Genomic DNA, 15,109 nt, shown 5'->3' with positions numbered 1-15,109 from the left:
GTGATGATGACATGTAGGTGTGTGGACCATTGTCGCCATGCTCAAATCGTCTATCATTCTGATATATGACAGAAGTGTCTCTGTGATGCGTTCTGTTGAGCTGCGTGCCTGTTGTTATTTGACGCGTCGCGGGTCTTTACACTTACGGTATACGGAGTGCTTACATGTACTATGCCCGTAATTATTTGATCACCCCTGCATTCACGTCGAAATTTCGGTCTACATTCATGTGTATTATTCTCCCTTAGTAAAGACATCTCGTGTGCGGACTCATGTGTACGTTGAATATCAAAAGATATATCAGGATCTAGCGAAGAGGCCATGATGAAAAATTAATTGTATCTTGAGAGACCAGAATGTTATTAATCTTATTGTCAATAAACTTTTATTTAATCAATGCTGTTCACTTATTATATGACAGAGCAAAAAAAGCCAGGTGTGAGCCGTGGGCGGATGCTAAAAATCTATCCGTATCCCACTTCTGACACTAAAATTGTAAGCCGAGCATATCGATGACGTTGCATTTTATAACCTGCGCGTATTCAGAACTTTGTTTAACTCAACACAATAAAACAAGAAGTCAGGATGTTTACTGTAGCTGTATTTATTCATTAGGACAGCATCATAACTTGTGCCATATAAACAGTACTATGTGTAGTTAGTTGCACAACAAGAAGGATATTTTACTACTTGGACAGCAGTGAAGATGGAATAAGGCGATGGAACCAGTCGTCACTCTTTAGTTATTCTTAATAGTTTAATTCAATGATGATTTAAAACGTTAGTTTATTTAGTACAGATGTAGACTTATTTAACAGGAAAGCGTAAGTCAGTCGTATATTTTAGTTTATACCTTTGTTGTTGGCTGTTGACATCTTTTAAAAACGGTTCTTGTGACTCAAGTTACGAGCCAAGTAACGACTGACTTCATCACAACAAACAGCTCTATCTATAAGCAGTTGCTGAGGCTGGGCGTTGCTGGCGACCAATCAGAACCAGACTTTCAAGAAACTATTTAACTGCGAAAAATGGTTTTATCATCATTAACATTTGCAAAAAGATCATTGCAAGTCTTACAAGAAAGCATCACATCAATTAAAAGCTCAGAAAATATTATGCATCACTATCAAATGCTTTCACAACATTTCTCAATCATAATGATAATAGTTCGTCTTACACACAGGGAAAGCAATGCGAAAGCATTCCGCGAAAATACTTTAAATAGTTCCCCACCAGAATTAATATCTGAAAGGACTACTAGCTGTATAAGTAACATTGTAACAATAAAACAGTTAACAAGTCATAATACTACACATAAACATTGAGAAAACACATTTCCTCGATTAGATATAAAATTATCCGAGTTTAATTAAATTGCTACGTCATGACCTTCGACATTGCGAATGGCGGACATATTGTAACATTCAAACCGCGTTTTATTCAAAGCTGGCGATTCAAATTACAAGTTGTGGTTATTCAATAATGGAGAAAGCATTAACTGGATTTAACAAACATTTGATAAGGTTTGTTAAACTAGATAACAACAAGGAAAATTTGGATTATTAAAGTTTAACAGGTATTGCATTCTTAAGTGTACATATTTTGTATCATGTTGCCTGGAACTTTTTCAAACGATATTCGAAATTGAAGAAGTGCTAAACGCCACACACCAGCTTTGATTACATAAGCACTTATTATAACAATATTAAATTAAAACAAATGCCGACGTTGGTAAAAATAATGTATAACGAATGTGTATATCGTCGTTCCTCAGCTTGGCTACGATGCTGATGTTAAGTTGCTTAGTATAACCAAGAAATATCTGTAAACTTTTTATTCGGCGTACCGGGTATATCCTGACTTTAAAATAAGGTTAGAAAATTACGTTATGTAAATGATCATTTTAGGTGAAAAGCTGGGTTAAACAGCTGCGAAGAAAAAAACAACATGTCTTGCCGATTTAACATTTTAACTACCATTACATTTCAAACGCCTGCTATTTATGGTAGTAACGCGCTCGGTTTTGGTTTTGCTTTAACAGGTCCGTGATCGAATCCTAAGGCAATATAGCAAATCAAATTCTATACATGTGTTCTTATTATTACTGTAGAAAACTATTAAAAATATTATTAATTTTTTCGAAAATTACAATTTTAGTTAGTTCATTTGATGTCATTCATTCTTAAAAAATATTGTTTGTGACAACCTTATAAGGTTCATGGATAAAGAGGTTGTTGATTACAAACAAAATAAATTTATTATTATACTGCAGCATAATAATGGCTAAATAGCCCCAAGAATAATTTCCAGACAAATCACCCCAAAAAGTAAACAGTTGAGCTATGTGTGTGCTATGGTCACCTCACTACAAATAAATCACATTTGTATACAGTTTAACCAGGTGTCAAAGTAACGAACTACAGTTATTCAAATATAATTACCCAATATACATGTATACATATGTTTGACATAAACGTGTTTACTGGTCTTTGATTATCAGTAAGAGCCAAATGCTCAAAGACTATTTTTGATGTTCTGTTCGCGAAAGGAGGTTAATATTTTGACAATGAATTAGTCATAACACTGCCCAATCCATCTGTGTTTGCCTTCCATCAATGATTTAATTGGTCTGTATAAGATACTTTCTGCAGGTGAAGAATGGTATTATTATTCAGGTCTTTGTATACAAAGGTTCAAATGGCATTAATCATTCAACATATTGTCAATATTTCCAAAAAACAGCAGTATCTGAAATAAGTCGCTAGTCAGACGACTATAGTTAGAGTATTAACTATAGTTGAGTCAATAGTCAGTCGAGACGAAACACGCGGTATCTACCGGTAAGTGCTTTAGTAACTGTAGTAAGTCTATGGTCAGACGACGAGCAGTAATAACTGTAGTTACGCATACACTCTCATGTTAAATGATTTATTTTAATAACAGTGCATATTTTGGTACAATAAATAATTGCTTTATACATATACTACAAAAAAATGTTGCAAATATATTAAAATAGACAATGCTTGCAGTTCCACATTATAATTATGTGATTTAATTACTGTGTTTCTATTAAATGTCAATTGTTTTATTTCTTCCATATTTTGCCGCCCTTGGAATCACGTGGTTGCTCTCGTTCGGTGTTAATTCTCCTCTCGCGCGCAAGCGCCATGTTCACTTTCTCCAGCTTTCGTTCGAGCACCTGTCGCTTAACGTGCTCCGAGAGGTCAACGTTATCAGCGATGACCTTTCCGCTGAACGGGTTGTCATTGGCGACCAGTTCCTCCATACACATTTCCTGCAGAACGGGGAAGTGGTATTTGTCGGCAATGGCGAGATTCGCGATTGTGACGTCAGTGGCGACGGAGCCAGGTTTGCGACCTTTACGCATGCCCGCGAATGAGTTGGTCAACGTGACCTCGCACGACTTCATCAGCGGTTTCATGTCGAACTCTTCGGCAAGTGGTAGAAGACGGAAGCAGTCTTGATCTGAAACAGCGATACACGAACAGTTGTTTGCGAATTTCTACCATAAGACGGCGTACTTAAACATTTTGAACCGCATTTTAAGAGAGTATTCATTACGGACACAACTTTCTTCGCTACTTGGAAGCCGTATAATGTCCACAGGTGTAAGTTATCTTAATATCACAATCTACATGTTATCCAGTTTTAAAAATCTGTTCATTTCTTATCATGCAATTCGTTGAAAAAAAATCGTTTTAATGAATGCTGATAATAAGCCAATAATGATGTTGATGAATACGCTATTGAAGTGGTACGCGGAAGGATATAATTTATTTTAAGACAAGATATATTATAAAACACTTAGGCTTGCTAAAGCTTTAAAGCAAAGCAATAAATCTTAAATCGGGTACATATGGAACGTTTCTTATGTGTTTTGTTTTGTTTCGTCGCTTGCCTGAGAGAGCTGTCTCCACCCTGGGGTCCATGAACGCTAGAAGCTCGCACACGTCATCAAAACGCTTGTCGGACATGTCTAGGTCCTTGGATGGCTTGCTGCCGGTAGACTTGGCGCCCTTTCCGGAACTTCCTCCATCATCCGCCGTTAACTGTTTCCTGAGCACCGGGGAATTGTAACATATCAGGCACTTGTTGAAGTAGAGTCGCTTGTCATCTATCTGCAGTAAAACAGCGGCAATTATATGTTGCAAAATAGCTTTTGATTATTTGCAGTTAAACAGCTGATCTGCAGTTAAACAGCTGTGAATGATCCGCAGTATAACAGCTGTGATTGATCTGCAGTAAAACAGCTGTAAATGGTCTTTAAAAAAAAACAGCTGTATTTGATCTGCATTAAAACAGCTCGAATAGATCAGCAGTAAAACAGATGTGAATGATTCGCAGTAAAACAGCTGTATCTGGTATTTAATAAAACAGCTCGAATAGATATGCAGTAAAACAGCTCGGGATAAGGTTACCAATAGATACGTATACTAAATCTTTAATGGTATGCTACATAGTTTTCTCCCATATTTTAGGTACATATAAAACGTCCAAATGTAATCCTAACGGGACTAATTGAAAATCGTGAAATACAATAATTTGAATGGGACTCTCTTTTGCTGTAGTGGTGAAGGAAAAAACTTGATGTGCCGCATTTATTAGTTAATGATGTGCACATGATGGTCGTGTCCGTTTTACTTACAATAATTGTTACATCGCTGAACTCGTCTGCTTCCATGAAAGGCAGGTTCTCGACCTTTGACGACTTTGGGCCCTTTGATTTTCCTTTTGACTTTCGTTTGGGCTCGGCCCCAGCGAGGGACGCGGGGACGCTGCCTTTCCTGGGCGACACGGGGGCTGCTTCAGACATCCCTTTAATATTGATTAGAATAAGGATCATACAAGTGTTGTTTTTTTCTGAATAAAACTGCATTTTATTCAACTAACAATTCCTGGCAGATATGCCCCCAAACATATCTATGTCCATGTTTGACACTAACGACAGACGTTACATAGTTAAGACGTTGCTTTTCTTTTTAAAAAATAAGTAAGTCGTTTCTTGATCGCATTCGCTCGCGGTGCGGTGGCAATTTCTTGTTAAAGGGGCCTTTTCACGTTTGGGGAAATTGACAAAATTGAAAAAAGTTGTTTCATATTCGCAATTTTTCGTTTTAGTTGTGATATTTGTAAGGAAACAGTAATACTGAACATTTACCATGCTCTAAAATAGCCATTACATGCATCTTTTGACGATTTTATAACCTGAAAATTATAAAGCGTTGCAAAGCGAAACGAATTAATAATTTGGTGAGTCCTATTGTTGTCGTTATATTTTGTGAATCAACAAGGATTTATTATATAAAGTATAAAATACTTCAGTCATTGTATCCGGAAGGATGGCCGAGTGGTCTAAGTAGGAGACTTTTTACTCCTGGACTCCAGGAGTCAGTGGTTCGAGCCCTGCTGAGGGTTACCTTTTTTTCTTTTTTTTAGTTGTATATTTGATTTTTTTACTGTAGCTTTTTACATCCAATGTTCACATTTATCAATATAAAGCATTTAATGACAAACTTCAAAAAACGCCAAAATCTGCGAAAAGGTCCCTTTAAAGGCGTTTAATTTAAACGTACGACTTTAACGGAGCATACTGCTATTGCATGTATATGGTGGTTACTTGAACGCTCAATATACTTAAATACAATATATACATTTATCCGCGATACTTGGTGAATTATTTAAATTAATGAAACATTGATATAACTTCATAAGAGTACTTACTTTGCTAGCCTTTTATTCTTCTTTTATTTTTTAAGGCGGTTTAAAAACTCCACGTCCGCATAATTTAATTAAACTTAATTTATGTATTTGTTACTTTTACTATCACATAACCGAATCTACATCGACACGGTTGCTAGGACGGGCACATTTTTGTTTACATGAACACACGAACTAATTCAACATGAAGTACTTTAACGTAATCCCAAATATATATCGTGCTTTGCATGCCGACCTTATTTGCCTTTTCATTTATGGCGTATCGACTACCTTTACAACTGAACACTTTATAACTGAACCATCTTTTTAATCTGAATTTATGACGGTTGGGTGAGATCGAATGCAGTTGTACTCACTCACTATGATAATTCAATAATATCAAAACTAAGGCCAGGCCGATGAATCGCTTTCATTTTATTGTACCCTCATTGATTTCCGCTAAATCTTGATTAATTCTAACGTCTTCTTTAACCCATTAATATGCCTATCGTCTAGAAAAAAAGGCCTTGGCAAACAGCGTAGACCCAGATCTCATCAGGGTCTGCACTGTTTGCTTAAAGGAATTTTTGTACGAAATATTCTAAATATAGAAATAAATATATTAGACATCCCTAATTAAAGGAAATAAATTGATCCAATTTAGAAAGATGGGAGAGTCCACTAGGCATAAATGGGTTAAACGCAGCTCTATAATTTGATATTCAGCTATTTACATATTTTGGTTCAGATCGTCATGGGCTCAAGAGTTAAAAAAAACTAGTAATGGCAGTACTTAGGCATTTCTGTTTGGTACAGGAAGTACACACAATATATGAATGGATTAATTTGTGCTTGTTGGTTCACAATATTGTTTCGGAAGAGCAACACACCCACCCAACCGCAGTCATTGTACGTGATTATAATACACTTTGTCCGCGCACTATTCATATCTTAAGATACAGACCGGTACCTTGTTAAGCTGTAAAATCTACTCGGGAAAACTTTTCAACAAAATATGTCATATTTTCTGAACGACTTTTTGTCATGTATAGTTCAAATTAAAATTGAACTAGCACATCACAAGTTCTTTGGGGTGTTTTAACTTCCACCTGTTAATCTATGTCAAAATATATGTGGACAGAATGTCCTTAATATCTGTCTCTGGGACATTTTTTACTATATATGTTAAACTATAATTGTAATATTTCGGATTTATTGTATATACTCGCATCGGAAAAAAATACATTCGTCTCATGCGAACCAAGTTAAAAGCACATCACTGGCCTTTCCAAATATATTAATTGGATTGAATTTAGATTTAATTCAACCTGTATTCATGTAGTGTCTATTCAGATATCCTAATGAAAGTGAATTCGATTGAAGGTTGAAGCAGATTCCTACGTGTGTTTGAATAGTCTACAACCGGCGTACAAAACAATCACCTTTTTATTTGCACAAGTGTATTAATAATTGAAATCGATTTGTTTTGAAAGTTTCGAATTTCATAGAATAACTTTTATTTTAAGAATGCTTATCTTAACACTAGCATGAATCACACTTAATAAATACTATAAACTAGTTCAGCGGTATCTACTTATTTTTTTTAACAATATTGAGTCTTTATGGAAGACAAATACGTATACTTTATGACAACGAAGATTTGCATTTTGAGGGTAGCGCGCAATATATTTATAAAAAGAGTTAAAACACGTTTTCTATCATGAGGATGACAGGACCGGTACTTCTTTGCTACACCTGTTTGCAAAAACTTGAACGCTCTTTTTTGTTAGAAATGCAATTAACAACAAATGTTTCGTCTTAAAGTGGATACTGTGCGGGTAAGTTTTATGGTTACGTCTTGATAAAAAGTATTTCCCCACTAGCACGTCTCATGCTGCATGGAAACGATGGCGGTTCGAATGTGATAATATAAGCTGTGTGCGTATAACTAAACCGATCGATAAAACACTTTAAATATTTGTCGACTTTATCAAATACTTGACATTTCATATTAGTTAAAGTGCATTGGCTGCAGAAAAAAATATTATATTTTACTTAAATTGCGATAAACCAATTAGCAAAACAATCACAGTCAAGAAAGCGCGTTTACGCAATTAAGTGTTACCACACATATTAACGAAACGTCGTTTTATTATTTCCCGTCATAAATATTAACTGCTAAGTAGGAAGATGATATTTGTTGTTTCCATTTTATGAGTGGTAATATAAATATACTTACGAGTGGTTCAATTAACTCGTAAATACAACACAGCGTTTATGTAAACAAGTTCGGAGATATTTAAATGTTTTTCAAAACTGTAAATTTAAAACAAATTGTATTTTATGGCGAATGTATGAATTCTTACCGATAAAAAGGATAAATGGGCGACTAAATGAACACAATGCAAAATCAACATATCGTGTATTTTTATTCGAAAAACAGTCCAATCTATAAACATTTTTCATAACATATTAGATCTATTATCAAATATTTAGAACAAATAAAAATCACTATCTCGTGGCTTACACTACATACTTTCTATACATGGGTACTTGTAGTTTCGTCGATTTTCATATACACTTCAATACTGAAAGACACGTGCACATTGGAAATTTAATTCGCGAAAACCTTAAAATGATACTCATTTATTCGGTTGAACTAAAACTGTGTACTAAACCAATTTAAAAATTCATATTCCTGTCGGTACTATTACAACTCAGATTATTTGATCCGCGTCATGCGAAAATATGCCTTATGCCACATGTGGCCAGTAAACCACCTCACTATTAAGTCGCGCAAGGTTTCGTTGTGTCATAATCAGACGGGTTAGCTGTGTTCCAGCCTTGAATGTGCGCGAGTGCACATGCTGGTCTTGAGCTACGCTGATCGCATATGACAGAATACCCATTTTGCATGGCGTGGCTCGTTTGCTCATACGCTATAACAGTTTAATACAGGTTTGGGAACATCAAATTAAACACCATCCAGGCCATACTAAGCACCCAAATGCATCGCCACAACGCACAACAATTACCAATCAACTTTATCAGCTCCATTTAAATAATGTACATGAATACCTCGTGACTTTCTGTTTAACGCATTAGACGCATGGAAACGTAGCTACACATTTGACGCAAATGCTTAAAGATATCTTCGAAGTATAAAATATTCGTAGCAATACACCAAAAATGGCCAAAGGTCAATGTCGTAAATATTGAAGAACGGGCCCCAATACGTGCACGTATAGTCGTTTTTCGCAACAAAACTAGGAGATACGTTCCATAGGTACTTATTAGGAACCAATTGCTGATCTTATATATGCTCAATGCAGTGATTCGGTAACAGAACACGTTTATAACGCATTCATAGAGTCCTGTTTATGCAACATAAATGTATTTTATTCATGTATACTGCGCACAGTTCACACGGTTGCTGCAAATGGGGGATGGGGCTTAATAGGGCTTATAAATACATACTATGAGACATATTGTTGGAAATAGGGACTAAATGCACGCGCGCAACGTGCCCTCTGGGATCAGCTGTTCCAGGAGAGCGCTTTAGTGAATTTATGCTTAACCCATTTATGCCTAGTGGACTCTCCCATCCTTCTAAATTGAACAATTTATTTCCAAAATTAGGGATGTCTAGCATATTAATTTCTATATTTAGAATATTTCTTACAGAAATTCCTGTAAGCAAACAGCGCAGACCCTGATGAGACGCCGCATTATGCGGCGTCTCATCTGGGTCTACGCTGTTTGCCAAGGCCTTTTTTCTAGACGCTAGGCATAAATGGGTTAAATGCAGAAATACATACAGAAAAAGTTGAAGCGGAAAGAGTCGTAACGGATAAGCCTGTACGATTACTTTATGCACGGGCATTTAGGGCATTTACCACGACCACCTAATGTATATCGACATTTAAAAAAGTGTTAGAAATAATGTTAGTTGAAGAGCAGGTCGTTGAAGCAGGAGACCAGGCTGATGATGCTGGTCTGGTAGAAGGTCGTTGTACGGATCACCTTGACCCGGTCAGCGCGCTCGAAGTTGGACTTGACCATCTCGTAATACTCGCCGTCCGACAGGGTGAACGACTTGAGGAACGGGCACCGTAATCTGAAGCGATTCAATTGAAGTATTTGAGCCGCGTTCTGGGAAAATTGTGCTTATTGCATGTGCTTAAAGTGTCGCCCCATATTAGCCTGTGCGGTCTGCACAGGCTAATCTGGGACAGCACTTTCTGCCTAGAATGGGTTTTCTTTTACAAGTATATGAGACTTCGTTAAAACGATTTTTCCATATAATCGGAAAATGTCGTAACTGATTAGCCTGTGCGGACTGAAAAGCTAATCTGGGAAGGCATTTAACGCACGTCTGTAGCCTCAGTTTTCCAAGAACACGGCTCATTAGATGCATTTTTTATACAATTATGTTTTCGGTATTGCTCTAACATACAGTGCCAATACCGCTCTTTAAGAAAGAGCATGCTCGCATGGTAAACCCGTCTCCTAAAGAGCAGCAGACATCAGATTCATGCTCGCCTATGAGTATTTATAAATGCTTTGTAAAATGCTACTTATTGAATCATTTCAGTAATTTCATGTTAATTACATGACTTTGAATAGGATAGTTCAAGGTCTATGATTAACTTGTGAAATGGCATCTGGCATACCCAACGCACATATTAAGAACTATAGGAAGGATGGTACCCTGAACCTTTACGCCTACTAAGCCTGCAATACGGATGGTTCTCGGCCACTACCTACCTGATATGGTCAATGAATTTGCTGGAACCCTGCATACAATAGCCTACAAAGCCCGCAGTGCGGATGTTTGACGGCCCCTTCCTACCTTATTTGGTCTATGAAATTGCTGGTACCCTGCATAAAGTAGCCTACTTAACATGCAATGGGGATGGTTCCCGGTCCCTACCTACCTGAAATGGTATAGGAACTTGCTGGTACCCTGCATCAAATACTAGTAGACTACTAAACCCGCGATACGAATGGTTCTCGGCCCCTACCAACCTGATATGGTCTATGAACTTGTTGGTACCCTGCATCAAGAACACTACTAAATCCGCAATGCGGATGGGTCTCGGCCAATACCTATCTGATATGGTCCATAAACTTGCTGGTACCCTGCATCAAATAGACTACTAAAACCGCGATACGAATGGTTCTCGGCACCTACCAACCTGATATGGTCTATGAACTTGTTGGTACCCTGCATCAAGAACACTACTAAATCCGCAATGCGGATGGGTCTCGGCCAATACCTACCTGATATGATCTATAAACTTGCTAACACAGGGCCTCAAGTAGCCTAAAGAGCCGGCAATGCGGATGGTTCCTAGTCCCTACCCACCTAACACGGAATATGAACTTGCTGCTCTTGTACCCTGCACCTAGTAGCCTAATAAGCCTGCAATGCGGATGGTTCCCGGTCAATACCTACCTGATATGGTCTATGAACTTGCTGCTCTTGTCGCTAAAGCGGATGGTATCCGGGTCCCACTGGATCTCGAGGCGGCTCATGTAGGGGCAGTTCTGCGCGAACGCCTCGATCACCTGGTCGATGTGAACCTTCGTGGTGAGCTTCAGGAACCAGCCGTTGGCGGTTCCCAGCACACAGATCCTAAGAGGACGACAAAAACGGCGTTTGCTTCTAATATCTATTCAGGGTTTATAGTTCATAAGTTTAAATGTTACGATAAAAATTTTCTCTCTTGTTATAAAAAGGGTATATGCTATTGGCATCTTGGAAATAATCTAAAACTAGTGTAACCAGTATAAAAATACGCGCAAATGTATGAAAGAGGGAGCAAAACAAAAATAAGGCATAAGCCAAGTTTATAGAAGTTGTCAACCAAGGATAGTATATGAGCCTCGCTTTCAGATATTGGGGTTAAATGCATTTTGTAATGCAGTCCCCACAGGCTAATAATGGGCGACCATTTCCGCCTAAACTGGATTTTTGCAAAAAAGAGACGTCCTTAAACGAAAACATAACATAAATAACTTAAAAAGTCGTCACGCATTGGCCCGTGCAATTTAGACACTTAACGCACATGCGTAGAACCCCGTTTTCCCAGAGAAAGGCAATTAACCTTTACACCAGTGGAAGTGAGACCATAGAAGCATACCTGATATTTTTCAGGAACGCTATAACGTTCAGCCAGAAGCTCTCTGTGAGTTTCGGTTTCCCTGACAACACGAGGCCATGGAGGCCGGAGCCGTGCGTCTGCAAAAACTGGTAGATGGCGTTCTCGCTCAAACCGGAAGTGGAACTGAGGTCGATGGCCTTAAGCTGCCGGAACTTCCCCGCTGCGACCATCTCACCTAGTATCTGCGGTAAAGAACGCTGTATTCTGTAATGCATGATTATACACTTGGAATGATACATTTATTAACCCTTTGCATGCTGGGAAATTTGTCGTCTGCTTAAATGTCGTCTGCTGAATTTCTAAAATTAGTATTTTCTTCGATTTTTTTTCAAAGAATACTCTCTTCGATTTTTTTTCAAAGAATACTATCAGAATGGCAAATAGTTTGGATCCTGATGAGACGTCACGTTCTGTGGCGTCTAATCTGGATCCAAACTGTTTGCAAAGGCCTTCGCAATTCGGTTCCAGCACTGAAAGAGTTACATGTGTTAATTGCTTTGAAAAACGTTTTATCCTGACAGCACACCCTGACTGTTCACGATTCATCAAACACAATTAATACATCTTTAAATGTTTATACAAATTGACTAGTTTATGATAGCTGAATGCAGAAATGAAATAAAAGTTAAGTGCATCTTTTGTTTTGATTGAAATACTTATGAGATGTATAGATGGTTTGCAAACGTACGCCGAAATAACATCCTGAATTGAATTGAAAAATGTGATTACCGATATAACTTGCCTCATGCTTTTGTCATCATAATTACTATAATTATACAAAATGTATTTTTATTTTTATTTTAGAAATATCTAATTAAACAAACATTATTGGTATTTGGGAACTGTCGAAGCATTGTTCGTCAGAAGAGAGTGTATTATTCAAAATATTGTCTCGAATAAGGGCCAATAGTTTGCTGTTCCCTAATGTCAAATAAATATCTGTACATCAGTACCCGATCAGCTTTTTGACTTTGAAACCTTTATTAAATATGTCATATTGTCGTTTGGTCGAGTTGCTACCCTGTGAAATAAATTATATTTCTTGCGAACACAAATGCTTAATAAAACCTGTGATATAAAATGATTGTATTTTTATTTCCAAGCACACGTTCTAAAATGTACGGTATTATTTGTAATAATAAATTGAACAGCTTATTCAGGGCTACCTCGCATTATAGTGACATCCCTTTCGATCAGTAAATTTAAAAGGACGTCAGTCATCGGTTTCGGTCAATGTTTTGGGGCTGACTGATTGGTCGTTTCAATGCAAGGAGGCCCTCACTGGTATGTACTATTTCTTGCATAGCGTATGTTTAAGGCGCGTTTAGCGTTACCTTATCTGTGAAGAATTCGCAGTGCCCGAGAGCGAGGTACGTGAAGAAGGGTATCCGCAGTAGCACGTGCTCCAGGCACTCCGCGGACAGCTCCGTTGACGTCAGGTCGAGCTCGTGAACCTGTGACGTCTCCCACGGCACGCTTTTCATGTACACATCCTCGACACCTGAAAGACCGCCATTTTTATTTTTAGCGGAAAGTGTCGACCCTGATTAACCTGTGCGGACCAGGGCAACACTTAACGCGCATGCATTAAGCCACATATTCCCAGAACGGGGCTTATATATACTTAAGCTGAAAAAAGGAGACGTTGTTGAGATATTTGTAGCATGTCTACAAGGTTTCGTGGTTGCGGTCAGGAACTCTGTAATGGAATCGCTTCATTATTCGATGGACTACGAGTCAGTAAATCTATGTTTGTAGCAATGCTATACGGCGGTGGAAGTATAACGCTTCTTGTTATTAATGCTACCTTCTATAAACCCAATAAAATACATTATTTATCCCTTACTTCCACAATAACACCATCATTGTATTGGTATACCGGTAAACCAGATAATGCGGTTGAATTATCCCATGCATGCATAGCTTCTAGAAAAAGGCCTTGGCAAACAGCGTAGACCAAGATGAGAAGCCGCATGATGCGGCGTCTCATCAGGGTCTGCGCTGTTTGCTTCAAGGCATTTCTGTAAGATACATTCTTTATATAGAAATAAGTATACTAGACATCCCTAATTTTGGAAATAAATTGATCCAATTTAGAAGGACGGGAGGGTCCACTAGGCATAAATGGGTTAACGTACAGTCTTTTCTCGCCAACAGTATATCTATGATATCAGCGTTTTGATATAAAAGTACCTTAAAGGCAACCGTTCCCAAGATATTCTCACTCCATCATAATTCGCTAAGTGAAAACTATCTCGAGCGGGAACACACCGTACTACTTAAGTATATGAGCATAGTTCTGTCGTTTTTGGAAAACTTGGCTTACATGCATGTGTGTAAAGAGTCGTCCAATATTAGCCTGTGCAATCCACACAGGTTAATCAAAGACGACACTTTCCGCATCGAAGGAATTTTTAGGAGGTTTCTTCTGAATTAAAATCCAGCAACGGCGGATGGTGTCTTCCATGAAAAGGCTAATCAGGTACGACAATTAACGTGCATGCATTAAGCCCGGTTTTCCGAGAACGCATCTCACACGATACTCCCGTGACCACGCACACTTACCGGTATGCTGCAGCAGGAGCGTCTTCAGCTTCTTGCAGCGCATGATGAGATTCTTGAACGAGGCGCCCTTAACGCGCAGGCAGAAGTTGAGCGCGAGGCACTCGAGGTGGATGCAGTTGGACGTGAGCAGCTCGATGTGCGAGTCGTCGATGAACGTGATGCCGTACAGGTTAACGACGCGCAGGTTCGGTGTGTGCGCCTTGATCTTGCCGATGTTCACGACCTCGTATACGTCCTCCTCCCCCTCGCTCGTCTGCTCAAACGTACCTGCAAACACCCCCAACCCGCACAATAGATGGAGCGGTAGCCCTTAACCACTCAGATACGCATTTTGACTCGTGTTTAATCCCTTGGAAAATCAAAATAATTTTAATACCCTTCTTACTAGATATAAGTTTTATTGGCTTAGTTTCCAACCTTAAGATACTGATGAGCAGCAAACGGCATGCAACCCTGTTTTGATTTTATGCTGTTTGCAGCATACGGCCTTTTTCACTTTTCTTTTTGAGGGAAAGGAATATTCGGGGCGATTACGTTTTTTAATTTCATGGCGCATAACCAAAACGGATGACGGAAACTTAAGTGTTTTATCGTCTGATATGCGAAACGTTACACATGTTTCCGGTATTATGCGTTTTTGACTAGGCGCCGTGAATTTT

At 38.3% G+C, this 15,109-nt stretch overlaps 2 protein-coding genes across 5 annotated transcripts in view; both read right to left on the bottom strand.

Annotated features, from left to right (window-relative positions):
- Nucleotides 1-2,912: 2,912 nt before the first annotated feature.
- On the bottom strand, nucleotides 2,913-6,087 carry LOC127860438 (uncharacterized). Of its 2 annotated transcripts, none has more exons than XM_052398518.1 (4): nucleotides 5,743-6,087; nucleotides 4,667-4,836; nucleotides 3,920-4,139; nucleotides 2,913-3,486 (listed from the first exon to the last, which is right to left on the bottom strand). In XM_052398518.1, exons 2-4 carry the CDS (start codon nucleotides 4,832-4,834, stop codon nucleotides 3,086-3,088), a joined length of 789 nt encoding a protein of 262 aa, XP_052254478.1. In that variant the 5' UTR covers nucleotides 4,835-4,836; nucleotides 5,743-6,087; the 3' UTR covers nucleotides 2,913-3,085. The 2 variants fall into 2 exon arrangements, with proteins under 2 accessions (XP_052254478.1, XP_052254479.1); XM_052398519.1 differs by having other exon boundaries at nucleotides 5,975-6,028.
- A 2,041-nt stretch (nucleotides 6,088-8,128) lies between these two features.
- Nucleotides 8,129-15,109, bottom strand: part of LOC127860434 (F-box/LRR-repeat protein 7-like) — a 36,476-nt gene continuing 29,495 nt past the window's right edge. For all 3 annotated transcript variants that reach the window (XM_052398515.1, XM_052398514.1, XM_052398513.1), the window contains exons 3-7: nucleotides 14,451-14,717; nucleotides 13,220-13,386; nucleotides 11,865-12,067; nucleotides 11,177-11,356; nucleotides 8,129-9,835 (exon numbers count right to left, since the gene is read on the bottom strand). In XM_052398515.1, the coding sequence (XP_052254475.1) occupies nucleotides 9,664-9,835; nucleotides 11,177-11,356; nucleotides 11,865-12,067; nucleotides 13,220-13,386; nucleotides 14,451-14,717 (989 nt within the window). In that variant the 3' untranslated portion in view covers nucleotides 8,129-9,663. The remainder of the gene's footprint in view (nucleotides 9,836-11,176; nucleotides 11,357-11,864; nucleotides 12,068-13,219; nucleotides 13,387-14,450; nucleotides 14,718-15,109) is intronic.

Source organism: Dreissena polymorpha, chromosome 15, assembly GCF_020536995.1.
Source record: "Dreissena polymorpha isolate Duluth1 chromosome 15, UMN_Dpol_1.0, whole genome shotgun sequence".
Classification (NCBI taxonomy): Eukaryota; Metazoa; Mollusca; class Bivalvia; order Myida; family Dreissenidae; genus Dreissena; species Dreissena polymorpha.
The sequence above is the reverse complement of the archived record's forward strand: the minus strand, read 5'-3'. Positions and strand labels throughout refer to the sequence as shown.